Source organism: Talpa occidentalis, unplaced genomic scaffold (genome assembly GCF_014898055.3).
Source record: "Talpa occidentalis isolate TD23 unplaced genomic scaffold, MPIMG_talOcc4v2.1 talOcc4.7, whole genome shotgun sequence".
In the NCBI taxonomy this organism is placed as follows: domain Eukaryota; kingdom Metazoa; phylum Chordata; class Mammalia; order Eulipotyphla; family Talpidae; genus Talpa; species Talpa occidentalis.
The window spans coordinates 14,859,368-14,875,651 of NW_023605083.1; the positions used below are offsets into that span (position 1 = coordinate 14,859,368).

Sequence of the window (16,284 nt, forward strand, 5' to 3'; positions counted from 1 at the left end):
GCTCCCCACGCTGTCTCTGGTGAATCTTCTCACCTTCCACACCCTGGCCTATACCCCAGTTCTTGTATGCATCAATCAATCACTCAATCTTACAAAAAGAATATTTGACTTAATTAGTATGGCTATTCCTGGGTATATTTTTTCCCCTCAAAAGCAGAAAGACAAAGTAAGATTTCCTATTCACTAACAGCCAGAGGGGACTGAACCTACATATCTCATCCCTAAGGAAAGAGGTTACCTTTGCAGGTACCTGTCTGGATTATAGCCAGGGAAGCACTAATGTTCCCTTTCCTGCCCACTCCTTACCATCTCTCTACCTGTGCATATTTGTAGGGCAGAGTTCTTATCCTAAAGGACCAAGGGACTTACCCATCCATAAAACTAAACATTATTTTCAAATAGGTAACAGATGCCTACCTAAACATTATTTTTAAATAGGAACATTCTCCTTTCTGGCAATGGCAGCTGCTCTAAAATAGTGGATGCTTTTTGGAGAATGCTATGTCTACTCACTAGCCGGGAATTCACCCCAGACCATCTGAGAGGCCCTTGGTGCCAATAACCTGGCAGCCCAGCTGCATCTACTTGTTTTTGCTTCTATGTAGTGATACAAACATGGGGAAATGATAGGCTAAACAAAACCAAAAGATTTTTCTACTGTAGGATCTCAGAGCATTGAACACTAATGTGCCTTACAAATTTCCAAAGTGAAGATATTGTATGTAATTTTGTAAGCTGATCTCACTGTGAAACACTTCTTACCAGCTTTGAATGAATATGGTGATAAAATATCTCAAGCTCTTCAAACTTATTTTTCACTTACAAATGAATTACTACTTGGTTGAACAGTGGGTTTTTCTAGTTTAAAGAGTTATCTGTATGGCTTTAGTGTTTCAGTCTTATTTTAAATCTCTTTCCTATGGAATCTTTATTTTGCTTGCTCTACTTGCATCTCTAAATATACTCAACAACTCATGCTTAAAAGCTTCAATCCATTTCCCAAGGCTTTAAGGATTTTGGGGGTGAAAAAAGAGGTGTATTCCTTACTGTAGGGGAATTTGATATAGGTTTTGTTCATTTTGTAGATTGAAGTATGTATGTGTTGAGTGAGGATGGGTATGGACATGATGATGAATGTTATTATTTTATCCATTTAGTGTCACTGCTAATAACCAATTGGGTTGCTGCTTCTGCTACACAGATGTCAGCTAGAAATATGTCTTCACCAATTTCTTGAAAAACTAATTGACAATGATAACGGTACTGGAAGTTTTATGTTGACATCATGAGTTTTGATTTCAGGAGTACCTCACTGAACAAGGCTTGAATGTTTCCTTTCTCCTTTCCAGGTATATACCAGCCCTCTGAGAGTGTTTGAGGGAGGTCAAAGTGTCATCAGCACAGAGCATGTTCTGGTTTCTGATGTGGATACAAAACTGGACAACATTCACTTCTCCCTGCAGAGACTGCCTCCATATGGAAGGGTGGAGCTGAATGGATTTCCTCTAAACACAGGGGATACATTTTCTTGGGGAGAGCTTCATACCTTAAAAGTTAGGTTAGAGCATTTACTGGCTTTTTTTTCTTTTAGAGCTTTTGTTGCCGTCTGAATCAATTATGAGGCAGAATAATGTTTGTCCAATGTTTTGAGGGTATACCAATATGGGTACCCTCAAGGGTCATTTGAAAATGACAAATGACAAGGAAAATGACAAATTTCCTATTTCATTTCAGAAATTTCCTTTCCTTCTGGCTTGCTAAGGATATTTGAACAACAAAAATTAATTGCCATGAATATTAAATTTGCTGCAATTACATAAATCACAAGAGGTAACAGTCAAACTTGATGAATATGGACTGAAATAATCTGCAAGACTAGTCTATATAATTGAACCTGGCTTTAAGATAAGCCAATTTCATAATCCTGGAAACTCTGGGATATAATTCTGCTGATTGAGGTCTTTAGTGTAACCTTTGATTTATTCTGCTGGGCTCGGGATTTTCAGCCAAACAAGTAGAGAAGGCTGGGTAAGCAAGACATGGAGCAGGAATAGGGTCTCTGACAGTCAGAGATGGAGAAATCCCTAACTTATGGTACTGCAGTGGTTCCCCTCTCCTTAAGGTCTTTCATTTCTTCTACCAAATGAGACTCTGTAAAAACCATTTTCCATTGTTACTGCGATGACTTGAAGGGCTGCCTTTTGGTTTGGGGAAATGTTGTGAGTATAAATATCACATTTTTTTCAGGATGGAGCAATTTTACCACTAGGGACACTTGAGTGGTTAAATATGTGACTTTACATTTATGCTGAGTTTCTTTTATTATTTATTTATCGATAACATGGCCAAAGACATGGAAGAGCCCTTGTATCTTGCATCTCAATGTGCTCTCACATGGCCTTGAGAGATCAGTGACAAATATCCCCACAGATATCAGCATGATGGATCAGAGGAACTTCAGGATGACATACTCTTGGAGGTTACAGATGGCACAAATTCAGCAGAATGTGTTCTACATATTGAGGTAGGAGGAAAGTTTTCTCTCTGGTTTAGATAGAAATAAAGCTTTGGTTTAGAAACCTCTTAGGGTATTCCCTCATAGAACTTGAACACAGAGTCCAAAGACATGCCTGCTTATGTCTTTGTATAGCAGGACCTTGAACAACATCACTTTCTTCAATGTCATTTTGTTATAACATTGACAAGAAAAAAAAATTGATTCCCAGTTGGACCCACTATGTGGTGTTTGTACCTTTTCCCCAAGTCTGTATGGGTTTTCTTCCATACACCTCAATCCTCCCACACCTTCAAATGGTGAATATTAGATGAACTGGTATGTCTAAATTATCCCACTCAGGGTGAGTTGAGCCTGTGTGTGTGTGTGTGTATGTGTGCGTTTTGGATGGAAGGATGTTCCCTCCAAGGTTGAGTCCCACCTTCTACTCTGAACTGCTGAGATAGGCTTTAACCAGCTACTCCATTTTACAACAAAGGAAATGTGGACCCAAGAAGTTTCACTTTCTTTTCTGAAGTCATTAAAATGACTGTGGAGACCTTGACTGGCATCTCTATTCTCTGGTTTTCTTGACTAGCCCTCTTTTCTGTTCACCACTGCTGTAGTTATAAATTACCAAATGATTACAATGATCATTTTTGCACCTGAAACAATATGATACGTTAATTATACTTCAAGAAAAATAAACATTAAAAAATATCACTTTGGGGGAAGCATAGGGGAAGGAAATGTAGGATTGAGAGTATTTACAGACTAGACTTGATAAATCAACTCACAGCAAACACCAAGTTGTGGTTGTGAACTCAGAGGACAAATGGTTTTCATTTCCATTTAGAAAACATGCCTTTTCAAATTCTGCCTTATCTTTTTAGTTCAGAGAGCCAGTGTGATACCATGAGGCTTTCCTTTTCTTTCTTCTTGGAGCTTTATTTTTATGACAGTGAGAGAAAAATGTTATGTCAAATTGAAACCCTGCATTGATTTAATGGCTATGGTGTTTCAGATCTAACTCAAAATGTTTGAAATGCAGCTGCTGCTTATTGTAAGTCCTGAGAAACTTCCTGGGTGGCAGGAAGTTGAGGTGGAGAAAAGCTTTGTAATCATCAAGTAATTTGAAATATAAATAACTTTGATGTGGTAAATGGAAATGCATCAGACCACAAGGACCAGATTTCGTCTAGAGTATGTGTGAATTTAACAAAGGAGGATGGGCGCTTTGGTGAAGAATGCTTTATATTACATTTATATTTTTTTCTGTCTAGAAACAAATGAGAGCTTTGAGTCCCAAACCATAACTGTACTCTCCCATTCCTACCTAAAATATCTCTCATGTGGGTCATTTCTTGCAAGATGGTTCATATGGGGAAAGTTAAAAGACGCAGACTGTTTGGCCAAATTCCATGGCTATTGTTTCATGTGTCTGGAAGATGGAAAATGCCTGTCATTCCTACATGAGCTATGGGTTACCAGTTGGGCAATTTGTCACTGCTTTCTTTACTTTGAAAACATGCTTTTATTTTTTTCCTATGTAGGTATTCCCTGTAAATGATGAGCCACCAGTGCTTAAGGCTGACCTCATCCCCATGATGCATTGCTTAGAAGGCGAAGAAGTAGTCATATCTTCTGAATATATTTTTGCTACTGATATGGACAGTGATGACTTGAAACTGATGTTTACAATAGTTCAAGAACCTCAGCATGGGGTAGTGAGAAAAGCTGGTGTCCCGGTGGATCAATTCTCTCAAGGAGATGTTATCTCAGGGATGGTGACTTACAAGCACACAGGTAAGTAACAACATCATGACTAGTTTGACTGAGGGGATGCAAGCAACATGGCAAATTTTTAACTTCACTCCTTGCTGAACTCTGACCATCTATTAATCTTAATTTTTGTTTCCAATTTTAAAAAGAAGCTATAACAACTCATATCCCATTTTTCAAGCATGATCACCATATTTAGAAGTATCTCTGACCTCAGTAATACAATGAGATTCCAAGAGTGTAGAGGGAGCAGGTTTTGTTGCCATTTGGTTTCAGGTATGAAACCTCTTAGATCTTTAGCTCTTCCTGGGGTTCGTCTCATTCGCTTTTTGGTCAATCTGAAGAAGACTTTATTCGATTATCACAGCTTCTCCATCATAATCAATCAGAATTGCCTGAAGCTCCATAAGATAAGTATATTAAATAATTTTAAAAGTCTGCTGTTCACCAGCTAGCTTAATCTTGGAAAAAGTTTCATTGATTACCTCCTCATCCTGCTAAGCATAATCCGTATGTTTGAAGTTTCTCAATACTTCTCAAGCATTTATAATTTGGTGCTTCTTTTGGATTTCCCCACTAGATCTCAAATAGACTGGCAGAAAAGGAATTCAAAGATTTATTGTTGTTTTCTATACAATTTTAACATCTTTTACAGGTTAGTGAAGCAAAGATAAATTGGGTAAAATGAAATTGTCTTTTCTTCCATTGTCTTGTCTAAGGTACTAAACAACAGGTATGTTTATAAATCTCATTTGGTGTGAGGATCTTATAAGACCTAATAGGACATTGGACATTTCCCATAAGACCTAAAAGGACATTGGAGCAAATTATTTTTGAGATTTTTTTGCTATGTTTCTAAATTAGAAGAAATACTATATTCAAAAGATGCTTTATTATTTGAATATTATATTTTCTTGTAACATTCGTTCAGTTGGTAGCCATATAGCACTGTGCAAAGATAAATATAAAGACCCACAGTCCTCCCTGGTGGTGCAAGGAGTTAAATACTGCACTATGAAGCAATCCGCAGCCTCTGTTGCACGAGTTCAATCCCCAGCTGGCCAGGGAGCAGCCCACATGGTGCAGCGGATCTCCTGTCTCACCCGCTGCTCCCCTCAGCAGCGTGTTTTGGTCAGTCTGCCTGTTCTGCTCCCCACTCTGTCTCTGGTGAATCCTCTCACCCTCCTGCATCTCTGACCTATACCCTAGCTCTTGCATGCATAAGTAAATAAATCTTTAAACATAAATGAATAAATATAAAGACCCACAGTATTGCAAGATCTACAGTTTCAGTGAGTTCTATGAGCCCCAATCTCTCCTCCATACATTGGTTATCAAGGCCACCCAAGAATAATTTTCTCACCGTTATTTTATTTGCTTTCTATGATTATGAAATAATACATAGTCATTGCATAAAACTTGAAAAATAAGGGAAAGTATAATAAAGTTTTGAAAAATTCACCTTGTTAAACCTCAGAAAGATAATCAATATTAACTTTTCAAAATTACAGTATTTTATTTTCTATTTTATAACCACAGGTTTTTGACATAGTTGCAATCATTTTGTGTACAATTTTGCAGTTTAAAATTTAAAGTATTACTTAAAATGATTATTAAAATAGTTATTAAATATTATAAATATATTGTAAATATGTTTTAGTAATTGAATAATATTTCATAATATGAAAGTGCATTATTAATTTGCTATTCTTTTAATATTAAACATGAAGTCATTCCAAAATTTTCTTTTAATTGTTAACACTCGGGTTAATAGTTCTAAGCATAAATCATGTCCTTAGACTGTATTCCATTTCAAGGTAAAAAATTCTTCCTCCCTTGTACCTTTTTAGCATTTTAATGCTCACCTACTTCTCCAGCTCTTTCTGCAAATGTATCCTATGCTTCCATTGTGTTGAAATTATATTTACTGAATGTACCATGTTTATCTTAAGAACAAAAGCTGTCCTGTCTTCCTATAAGAACTTTCCCATTTCTGTTCTCAAATCACTCTCTTTACATGTCCTCTCTTCCACTTCCCAATTCTCTGCCTTACCTACCTAGAAAACTACTCATTCTTTTACGTCCAGTACAAAATCAACAAAGTCATCTGAAAAGGCTGCTTTGATTTTCTGTGGCATGTGTATCCTGCCTTCATGCCATTGTCAATCAAAATTCTTAGCCTCCTTCACTCTCAGCACTGTGTACATACTCAAACTAAGATATGTGGAGTTGCCATATCACAGGTAAAACAACACGGAAAATTTCATATGGTTCCACTTACTACACATATACAATGATATTCTAGCTAAATTGCATTTCTTTTCTATCATTAGACTATAGTCTGTGCCTAACACATAGTAGTAGGTCTTTTGACATTTTCAAAATGCCTTTTTATCTCTTGGAGCACCCAGAACACTAATTGTTATATAACAGGCATAAAAATTTATTGACTCCATAATCAATACAAATCTTTATGCTAATTTGTTTTTTCATTAATATGATTAGATAAGAGGCCTGCATTTTGGACTTTTCTCAAAGTTGAGGACTGAGTGTTTGATTCTAATTCTGTCACTTTTTTCCTTATGATCCTAGTTTTCTCATCCTATCATTTGGTTGCTTAATAAACTCATCTCTAGTTTTTCCATGTCATTTTTTGAATCGGATAGAATAATGCCAACCGCAATACTCTATAGATTTCACCAATGTGTCTTGTGAAACGAGATGACATCCCTGATAAGTATATGTGACCTAAACTTATCAAAATTTCAAATACAATTGTTTCCTTCTTGGCACTTTTCAAAGTGATACATGAGAATTACCAAAAGTAATCTGTAGGACTTTTTTTTTTTTTTCCTTTTTTTTAAAGATTTATTTATCCATGCATACAAGAGCTGGGGTACAGGCCAGAGATGTGGGATGTGGGGTGGGGAGGTGAGAGGATTCACCAAAGACAGAGTGGGAAACAGAACAGGCAGACTGACTGAAACACACTGCTGAGGGGAGCAGCAGGCGAGACAGGAGAGGTCTACTGCACCATGTGGGCATCTCCCTGGCTGGGGATCAAACTCATGCTGCAGAGGCTGCGGAATGCGCCACCAGGGAGGCTCTGCAGGTCTTTTCTATCCCCATGGGAAGGACACACTCCTACCTAGTAACCCAAAAGCAGATTGTCCTGTGTGCTGATAAACTCTCTAATCCTGACATTTGCTTCCTTCTTCCTCTTACTGTCTAAGTGGAGCCATTTTGAACCCCACTGGTAGAAACCTGAAAAGAAAATTTAAAAAATGTCACTTCTTATCTAGGTGATTTCATCAACATCTTCGCTATTAGATAACGAGGAAAAAATTGAAACAAATGACAAATGTGGACTATCTTCGTATTCACCTATCCGCCTTCTTCTGTTTCTCATAATTACTTCTGTGGTTGATGGTTATTCATTTAAGGTGGTTAATGCAAGTGGAAGACAATTACCAAAGGGACAAGGGTGACTTCTGCTCTCCCTGAGGTTGATCTTAACACTAAACAATTATGAGGGAAGAATGAAACCATCACTAGTCAAGCTTCATGTCTCTCCCTTGTTCATTTGTGAACTGTCAGACCCTTGTTAGCCCCATTTTGCCCCTCCATATGGTGATAGATGACTGGCAGGGATTTCCCCAGAGGCAACAGATGGGCAAGCGTTTTTGTATTTTTTTCATGACTGTATTTAATTTCACAGGGATAAAGCTGTGTTTTACATTTTAGCCACATCAGTTCCTTTCCTTGCCAGTGCATACTTGTAGAAGAGGTGTGAATAGATTTCATCTTGGTATTCTAATTTTTTAAAAAGGCAGGTCTCAGTTATTGTTGTGTCTTCCAGGTGATGAGATTGGCATGGTGCCATGTTTTGACACCATTACATTGGTGGTTTCGGATGGAGAAGCTGGCCCTTTTGTGAATAGCTGTTGCTACAATGGACCACTTCCATCTGTTCCTCTTCATGAGTCCTTTCCAGTGTATGATCTCAACATCACAGTACATCCAGTGGACAACCAACCACCTTCAATCACAATAGGTGACAATTTTTTTCTGTTGAAATCCTGTTATCTCATCCAGTGTCATAACTGTGGTTCAGTGAAATGATGCCCTTTACTATAATCAAAATAGAAAACTTCCTGAAGAATTGCCTCCAAGAATTGTGTCAAAGCAAATTTGTGGAAATCTTCAAATCTATAAAAGATTATAGGGCAAAAAAATATACTTGTTAAACATTTAAATATTTTTGTATATAGAGAGAATGTAAATGTGTATTGGAGAGAGAGAGAGAATAGAGAGAATGATGAAGAATTGGAGTCCTCAAATATTCCATTTTAATTTCACATGGGAAAACATCATTTGCCTGCTAGAGAAAGAGTAGTTTATTTTATCCACAATAATTTCTATTAGAACAGAATGAGTATACCAGAGAGACCATTTATATACATTTAACCTTATTTGCTTTTTAGAAAGTCATCTCTTCATAGGCATTATGTATATGTTCTGTCTCTCAGAAAAAAAATGCAAGCATATGTATGAATGTTATTGTAATTTGCAAACTATCTTCCAAGCAATGTTCTGGAAAGGAAGCATTATCCCAGCAGAATAATTAAGCACAAAGGCACGAAAAAAATGTTCGTTATGAACAATTCATAATAGCTCGCAGGCAATTAACGCTCTGACAAACAGAGGTAACAACTGATCTTGAAGAGTACATAAACTACATTTAGTGGCTTATCATTAAAACAGTTTGGCAATTCTTATTTTCATTTGTCACTTCTATAGAGACACAAGGGAAATCAGAGTTCCTTGAGAATGACTAAAGGGCTGTACTAGAGCATTGAGTATTTTTGCTGTCTTTCCATTATTGTCTGGCTTGCTTGTACAAGAAAGAAAATATAATTCCATAAGTCAAATTAAATTCCACCCATTACCTCTGAATATTTTCACTGTAAGAAGAATTATGCCAAAGGAACATCTCCCATGGAAGTTTATTTGCATATGGGAGTCTTCTCTGAATTGGAATTTAAATCACTCCCATTTGCCCTCACTATTCCGATTAGAGGATTTCACGCTAAGTCATAATTGTGTTATTATTTGTATGCAGGTACCATGTTCGTTGTAGATGAGGGTTTCTCAGCAGCCCTTACCATTAACCATTTGTCTGCCACTGACCCTGACACTGCAGCCGATGACTTGGAATTTGTTTTGGTTTCACCTCCCCAGTTCGGTTACATGGAAAACATACTCCCTTCTGTGGGTTTTGAAAAAAGCAATATGGGCATCAGTATAGGTAAGTCATGGTTTCATGACCAGTGATAACTCATCTGTTGTTTATGAACGTGTTTGGCCCAATCATTCTTTTTTTTTTTTTTTTTTTTGGGACCCTCGCCGGTGGCCGGGGATCGAACTGGCGCTGCAGAGGCTGCGGGCAGCCTCGCAACCCAGCACTCAACTGCTGCACCACCAGGGGAGGCCCTGGCCCAATCATTCTTAATAACTGGGCTAGGACTTCAAAATATTCACATTTTTCTACTTTGAATTTCTCTATATATGCATGTATACTTCAAATTAAAACAATAAACAGCGAAGAAATAATGTTTTTAAAGATTCTCACAATAAATAGAATAAATCTGATAGAGTAAATCTGGTGGGAACTCGCAGAGATTAGGTTTCATAATCTTTTAGCATTATTAATAGGTGTTGGTGGAAAAAATAGGAAATATAGCATGGGAGTAACAGAAAGTCTAAAGATTGAAGCAGATGACATTAAATTTTGAAAACAAATGTGTCTTACACTTAAATAGCTCTTGTATTTCAGACATAAATAAAACAACCAAAGCCAAAACAGAAGCCAAAAACAAAATTATACAGAGACAAAACTTTAGAAGTAAATGATTGTCTAAACTCCTTTTGAGGCATATCCTTTTTAAATATGAGAAAGACCACATAAATAGAATGACTGAATTGGTAGAAAAAGTGAAAATCCAGCTTTATGCTGCCTACAAGAAACTTACTTCAATGTCAAAGAAACAGATTCAAGTGAAGAGATGGAAAAATGAAACTAAAAGTGACTAGAAAAACTATACCTATGTCAGACAAAGCACACTTTAAGTCAAACTGTAGTAAGAGACCATGAAGTTCATTATACAACGGTGAAAGGGTTCAATTCATCAGTTATGTAACAACTGAAAATTTACAGGTGCCTAACATTGGAGAACCTAAATAGATTAAGCAAATATTAACAAATCTTAAGGGAGTAATAGACAACAATACAACATGAACAGGGAATGTCAACTATGGATAGACCATCCAGATTAAAAAGTCAGCAAGGAAACACTGGGAACAGAGGCATAGACTGGTGCAGTAGAACCAAGAATTCACAAATAAACCTATGCATATATGGTCAATAAATATTTGACAAAGGGAGTCAAAAATAATCAATGGAGAAAGAATACTTTCTTCAAAAAATAGTGTTTGGAAAACTGGAGGATGACTTGCAAAATAATGAAACTGGAACCTATCTTGCACTATTAAAAATATTAGCTCAAAAGGAATTTAAGATATAAGATCTGAAACTATAAAATTCCTAGAAGAAAATAAGAAAAAAACATTTTAACATTGGTCTTGACAATGATATTTTTGGATATGACATCAAAAGAACAAGTAACAAAAGCAAAAACATCAACTGGGACTACATCAAATTAAAAAATTCTTGGGGAGGAAGGTATGAAAAAAATAAAGTAAAAACTTCTATACAGAAAAAGAAATCAACAAAATCAAAATGTAATCTATGGAATGAGAGAAGATATTGCCAACCATATACCAGATGAGGAGTTATTATCTAAAATACATAGAGATCTCATGTATTTAATAACAAAACAACAAGCAAACAATTCAATTTAACAAATGGTCAGAAATGGGTCTCCCTGTTGGCTCAGCGTGTTGAGCACCACGCTGTGAAGCTGTCCACAGCCTCTGCAATGAGGGTTCGATTCCCAGCCTACCAGGGAGATATCCACATGGTGCAGCAGACCTCTCCTGCCTCTCCTGCTTTGTCCATCTGCCTGTTCTGCTCCTTGCTCTGTGTCTGGTAAATTCTCTCACCCTCCTGTGCCTCTGGCCTGTACCCCAGTTCTTCTATAAAATAAATAAATCTTAAAAAACTAAAAATAAAATGGTCAAAGGATTTGAATATGTTTCCCCAAAGATGTCTCAATCTCTGAGAGATATATGAAAAGGTATTAAATATCACATATCACCAGAGAAATGCAAATGAGAACCATAAGATATTCCCTCATACCTGTTAGAAAAATTGTCACCAAATTGATAAAAGAGCAAATGCTAGTGAGCATGTAGAGAAAATGGAACCCTTTATGAACTGTTGGTGGGAATCTAAACTGGCGAAGACACTATGGAAAACAGTGTGGAGGCATCTCAAGTTTTTAAAATAAAATATGATATGATTTGGCAATCCCACTTCTAGCTGTACAGTCTAAGGAAGTGAAATCACTATCCCAAACACTTATCTGCATCCCCATGTTTGTGGTAGAATCATTCTTAATAGCCAACATATTAGAAATAACCTATGTACATTTGCTAGTCGAATGGACAAAGAGGTGGTGGTATATAGATACAGTGGAATATTATTCAGCTGTAAAAAGGGAAATCCAGTCATTTGCAATAATACAGATAGACCTGGAGGTACTATGCTAACTAAAATAAGTCAGAAAAAGAAATTAAAAACTGTATGATCTCACTTAAATGTACAATCTAAAAACATCAAACTCATAAAAACATTAGAATTGTAGCTGTCAGGAGTTGGGGACTGGGGGAAATGGGAAGATGTTGATCAAGGGGTACAAACTTGCCATTGTAAAGTGAATAATTTCTGGGAGGTATGATCTATAACGTGACTATAGTTAACAATGCCATATTGTATACTTGAAAATTGCTTTGAGAATAAAATTTTAATGTCCTCACCCTAAAACAACAACAAAATGGTAAACCTATGAGGCGAAAGATATGTTAATTGACCTTATTTTGGTAAACATTTCTTAATACATATGCATCAAAAATAACACTGCATACCTTAAATTTAGCCAGTATTATATACCTGTATATCTTAATAAAACTGAGAGGAAAAGATTAAATGCATTATAGGCTATACAGCTTATACATGATGTAATGTCCAACACATAAAACATTTTTTCTTTTGATGGAAAGCATTGTCAAAGTACCAAATCAGCAGGTCAGTAATTTTACTCAATTCAACCAGTTGCTTCATGTGTACATTAAGTAGGCAGTGATTGACTTTCATTTTACTTTTATATGAAAGATATGGCCTCTTTCTCATTCAAGCATAAGAACTGCTCATTCAGAAGAGGTGGTTTTAATCAACATAAGGTCCCAATGACATTCATTCTAGTGTACGTTATGAAGTCCCCACACATCTGGTTAGCAGTGATTGTCCTTCTGGTGTCCATGTAACTTTTAGTCCTTCTGTGTGATTTATGGATGTCTGTTTTCATGTTGAAGGTTGACAGTCATGACAGCAACCCTGATAACTTGTCATGATTTCTTATTTGCTTTGCTGAGAAATAGGCTATTGGGTTAATGACTGAGGACAAGTATGTTTGGAAGAAATGTTTTTCTTATTTATCTGCTCTATCTTGCTGTATTCCAGCTTCATTTAAGTGGAAAGACATGAAGGCTTTGCATATTAACTATGTGCAGTCGAGGCATCTGTGGATGGAACCAACTGCTGACCAGTTCATGATGTATGTCACAGATGGGAAGCGACGGTCCTTGGAGATACCGTTTCATGTTATAATCAAACCCACAAATGATGAAGTTCCTGACTTTGTGGTGCAGAATATTACTGTAAGAAAAATCAGAATCTGCTATTTCTCTCATCATTATCTGGCTTTTATTTTCACCTTGTCCGCTTATATTAATATGGATGCACTTAACATAGTAAGCTGGTGGAGAATGGAGAGGACAGTAACCTCTGTAATATAATATTATCACTTGAAAAATGGTCACCTAATAATAGTGATCATAGTAATGATAATTATAATTGCTAACATATATCAACTGCATGGATGCAATTATAGTTGTATGTTTATAGGTCGGAATATTTATTTGGTTATAGGTACCATTTCAAGTCCTTTTTTTAAAGGTTTATTTATGCATACAAGAACTGGGGTACTGGTCAGAGGTGTGGGGGGCGGGGGTGAGAGGATTCACCAGAGAGAGTGGGGAGCAGAACAGGCAGATCTACTGAAATACACTGCTGAGGGGAGCAATAGGCAAGACAGCAGAGGTGTGCTGTGCCATGTGGGTCACCTCTCTGGCTAGGCATTGAACTCGTGCTGCTGTAGCTGTGGATAGTTTCATAGTGCTGCGCTTAACCCCTTGCACCACCAGGGAGGCTCCTCAAGTCCTTTATATGTATTTACATGAGTACACATAATAGGGATTTAGGGTGATATTATTATTATTGCCATTTAGTAGCTGAAAACATAGGGCATGAAGAGATTAACTTAGTTTCCCAGGATCACAGAGGTTGGAAGTAAGTGGCACAGAGTGGGTAACACATAAAGGATTTGTTCCCAGGCAGTCTGACTCCACAGCATGCCCTCCTAGCCAGTGCTATAATGACAAGAACTCTTAATTCATGAAGTACAAGCATTTTTACATAGTTATAGAAAATTAAAAAGCATAATTTATTTTCATGCCATTTAAAATTGATTTATATAATAACATTTGTTAGTTGTATTTAAAAATTCAGATGTATAATTAAAATATCACTCTTCAGGTAATTCAGGTTGTCTTTTAAAAAAATAAAAATAAATTTATGCAGTTAAGCTAGTGAGAATGTTGAGAAACATGCAAAGAGAATAGTGAAATTCTCTCTTCAATAGTCCTGTCCATAGTCACTCCCCAGAAGTTTAGTTTTTAGTAATTCATTCCACAAAAACAATTTCTGCACATGCCAGAGATATGTGTATGTATACTCAATTTTTCAGTATGTTTTTCCTTGGAAATTAGGGATCATTATATCCACTACTCTCTGTATTACCTGAAATATTAATTATGTGTATTGGTGATTTTTTTCATTACATGTAATTCTTTTTAAACAATTCCTTTAAATATACCCCCCCACCCCTCACCCCCCCCACACGCACAATTATTTAACCCTGACATATGTATAGCAAATCCTGATTAAATGGATGAACACTGGCTTTGGAATCATAGGGACTTAGGTGTTGCTGTTTACTAACTGTAGAGTTCTGATTATTTTTTTCTATACTTCTACACCTTCATATACAAAATGTGTATCAGATCTTCCTTAAGGGTTAGCATGAAAATCAAGGTGGTCAGGACATATTAGACCCTTAACAAAGAGGTGCCATTTGGATTATTTCTGTTATTGTGTTTGTCATATTTTTTCTAACATTGATCACAGCAAATATCTATTTTGAAACCATTATCTTGCCTTATCTTCACTAAATATCACAAAATCCTCAGTGCAAAAGTATTTGATTTTAATTTTCTACTGAATCTTAATACCATAGGAGAGCTTCTTCAGGATGAGATTTGAAAGCCAGTTCCTGCCTTTCCTCTTCTGTTGGCACATGGTTTTCTCTAGAGAGCCCTTCAGTAATTATGAGAGAAAAAATAATCCACAAATGATACCATCTATACCTACTTCTATTGTCTTATGTGTGTCTAGGGTTGGGGGTTTCTGAAATAATTAAACTGCTGGGAAATTGTCCCTTGCCCTTTGAAAGTAATCATATTTTTACCTGTGCATTCCTTAGAGAAGCTTTTGAAGACTAACAAGTATGGAACCCTGTGTGTTATTGGCAGAGCTGATTTTGAGCTTTAAGTGATTTTTTTTTTAAATTAGGCTATTAAAAATAAGCTATTAAATTATTATAATCCATTTCAAACCAGTCTGCTAGTGAACTGCTTTTTGTGTATATTGATTTAAACTTTTCATTGTATAATGTCAACAATTAAATGTGCAAAAAATCCCACATTTTTTTCAACTGAATTTCCCAAGTCATCTTGTGAACTAATAATGCACCATTTCATAAGTGAGAAAGGTTGCTGTAGAGTGAGTCTGAGGGTCCTAAGCTCTATGAAGAAGGATAGTTAGAATACATTTTAAGATGGTTTTATTAAAGTTGTTGGAGAGGACCTCCCTGGTAGTGCAAGGGGTTGAGCGCAGCGCTGTGAAGCTATCCACAGCCACTGCAGCACGAGTTTGATCCCCCGGCCAGGGAGCTACCCACATGGTGCAGTAGACTTCTCCTGACTCGCCCAATGCTCCCCTCAGCAGTGTACTTTTGTCAGTCTGCCTATTCTGTTCCCTACTCTGTCTCTGGTGAATCCTCTCACCCCAACACCTCTGTCCTGTGCCCCAGCTCTTGTATGCATAAATAAATAAATCTTTTAAAAAAATAAAAAATAAAATGCCCAGGCAGTCATGAGACTGTCCTGATCCCGGGCTCTGAACTTTTTTACTTCTTGTGTATGCATGTCTGTTAATGTTAGACATTTTCTTTCTTGTATTAGATTTACTAGAGCACAGGCCTTCATAATCTCATCTGACTTTGATTCTTTAAAATATTTGTATTCCCCACCATATGTAGAACTGTAACATTGCAGATTCCCATTGTGCGTTGAATTTAAACACTCTTGTTAATCAAATCTTGTTATATTTCAAAGTGTGAAACAAATATTTCTTTGTTCTTTTTTCCTCACTATGAGAAAAAGGAGCTCAGCTAAGTACCATGTCAAGTTCTAAATGACTAGCTCCAACATGAAATGAAAAACATTCAGGTCTCTTTGTTTTTCTATTATGAAATCTGAAGGGGGGCAGGGTGTGCTGGTGGCAAAGGTACTTCAGGAAAATTAGAAGTGTGAAAGCTGGGGAAAGATGAGGAACCCAGAACTAAAATACATATTATTGTACATCCGGA

General features: G+C 36.6%; 1 protein-coding gene across 5 annotated transcripts in view; it reads left to right on the forward strand.

Annotated features, from left to right (window-relative positions):
* Positions 1-16,284, forward strand: part of FREM1 (FRAS1 related extracellular matrix 1) — a 146,957-nt gene that overhangs the window by 64,450 nt on the left and 66,223 nt on the right. For all 5 annotated transcript variants that reach the window (XM_037491830.2, XM_037491835.2, XM_037491833.2 and 2 more), the window contains exons 14-19: positions 1,350-1,558; positions 2,431-2,524; positions 4,048-4,300; positions 8,136-8,330; positions 9,399-9,584; positions 12,978-13,174. In XM_037491830.2, coding sequence (XP_037347727.1) covers positions 1,350-1,558; positions 2,431-2,524; positions 4,048-4,300; positions 8,136-8,330; positions 9,399-9,584; positions 12,978-13,174 — 1,134 coding nt within the window. The remainder of the gene's footprint in view (positions 1-1,349; positions 1,559-2,430; positions 2,525-4,047; positions 4,301-8,135; positions 8,331-9,398; positions 9,585-12,977; positions 13,175-16,284) is intronic.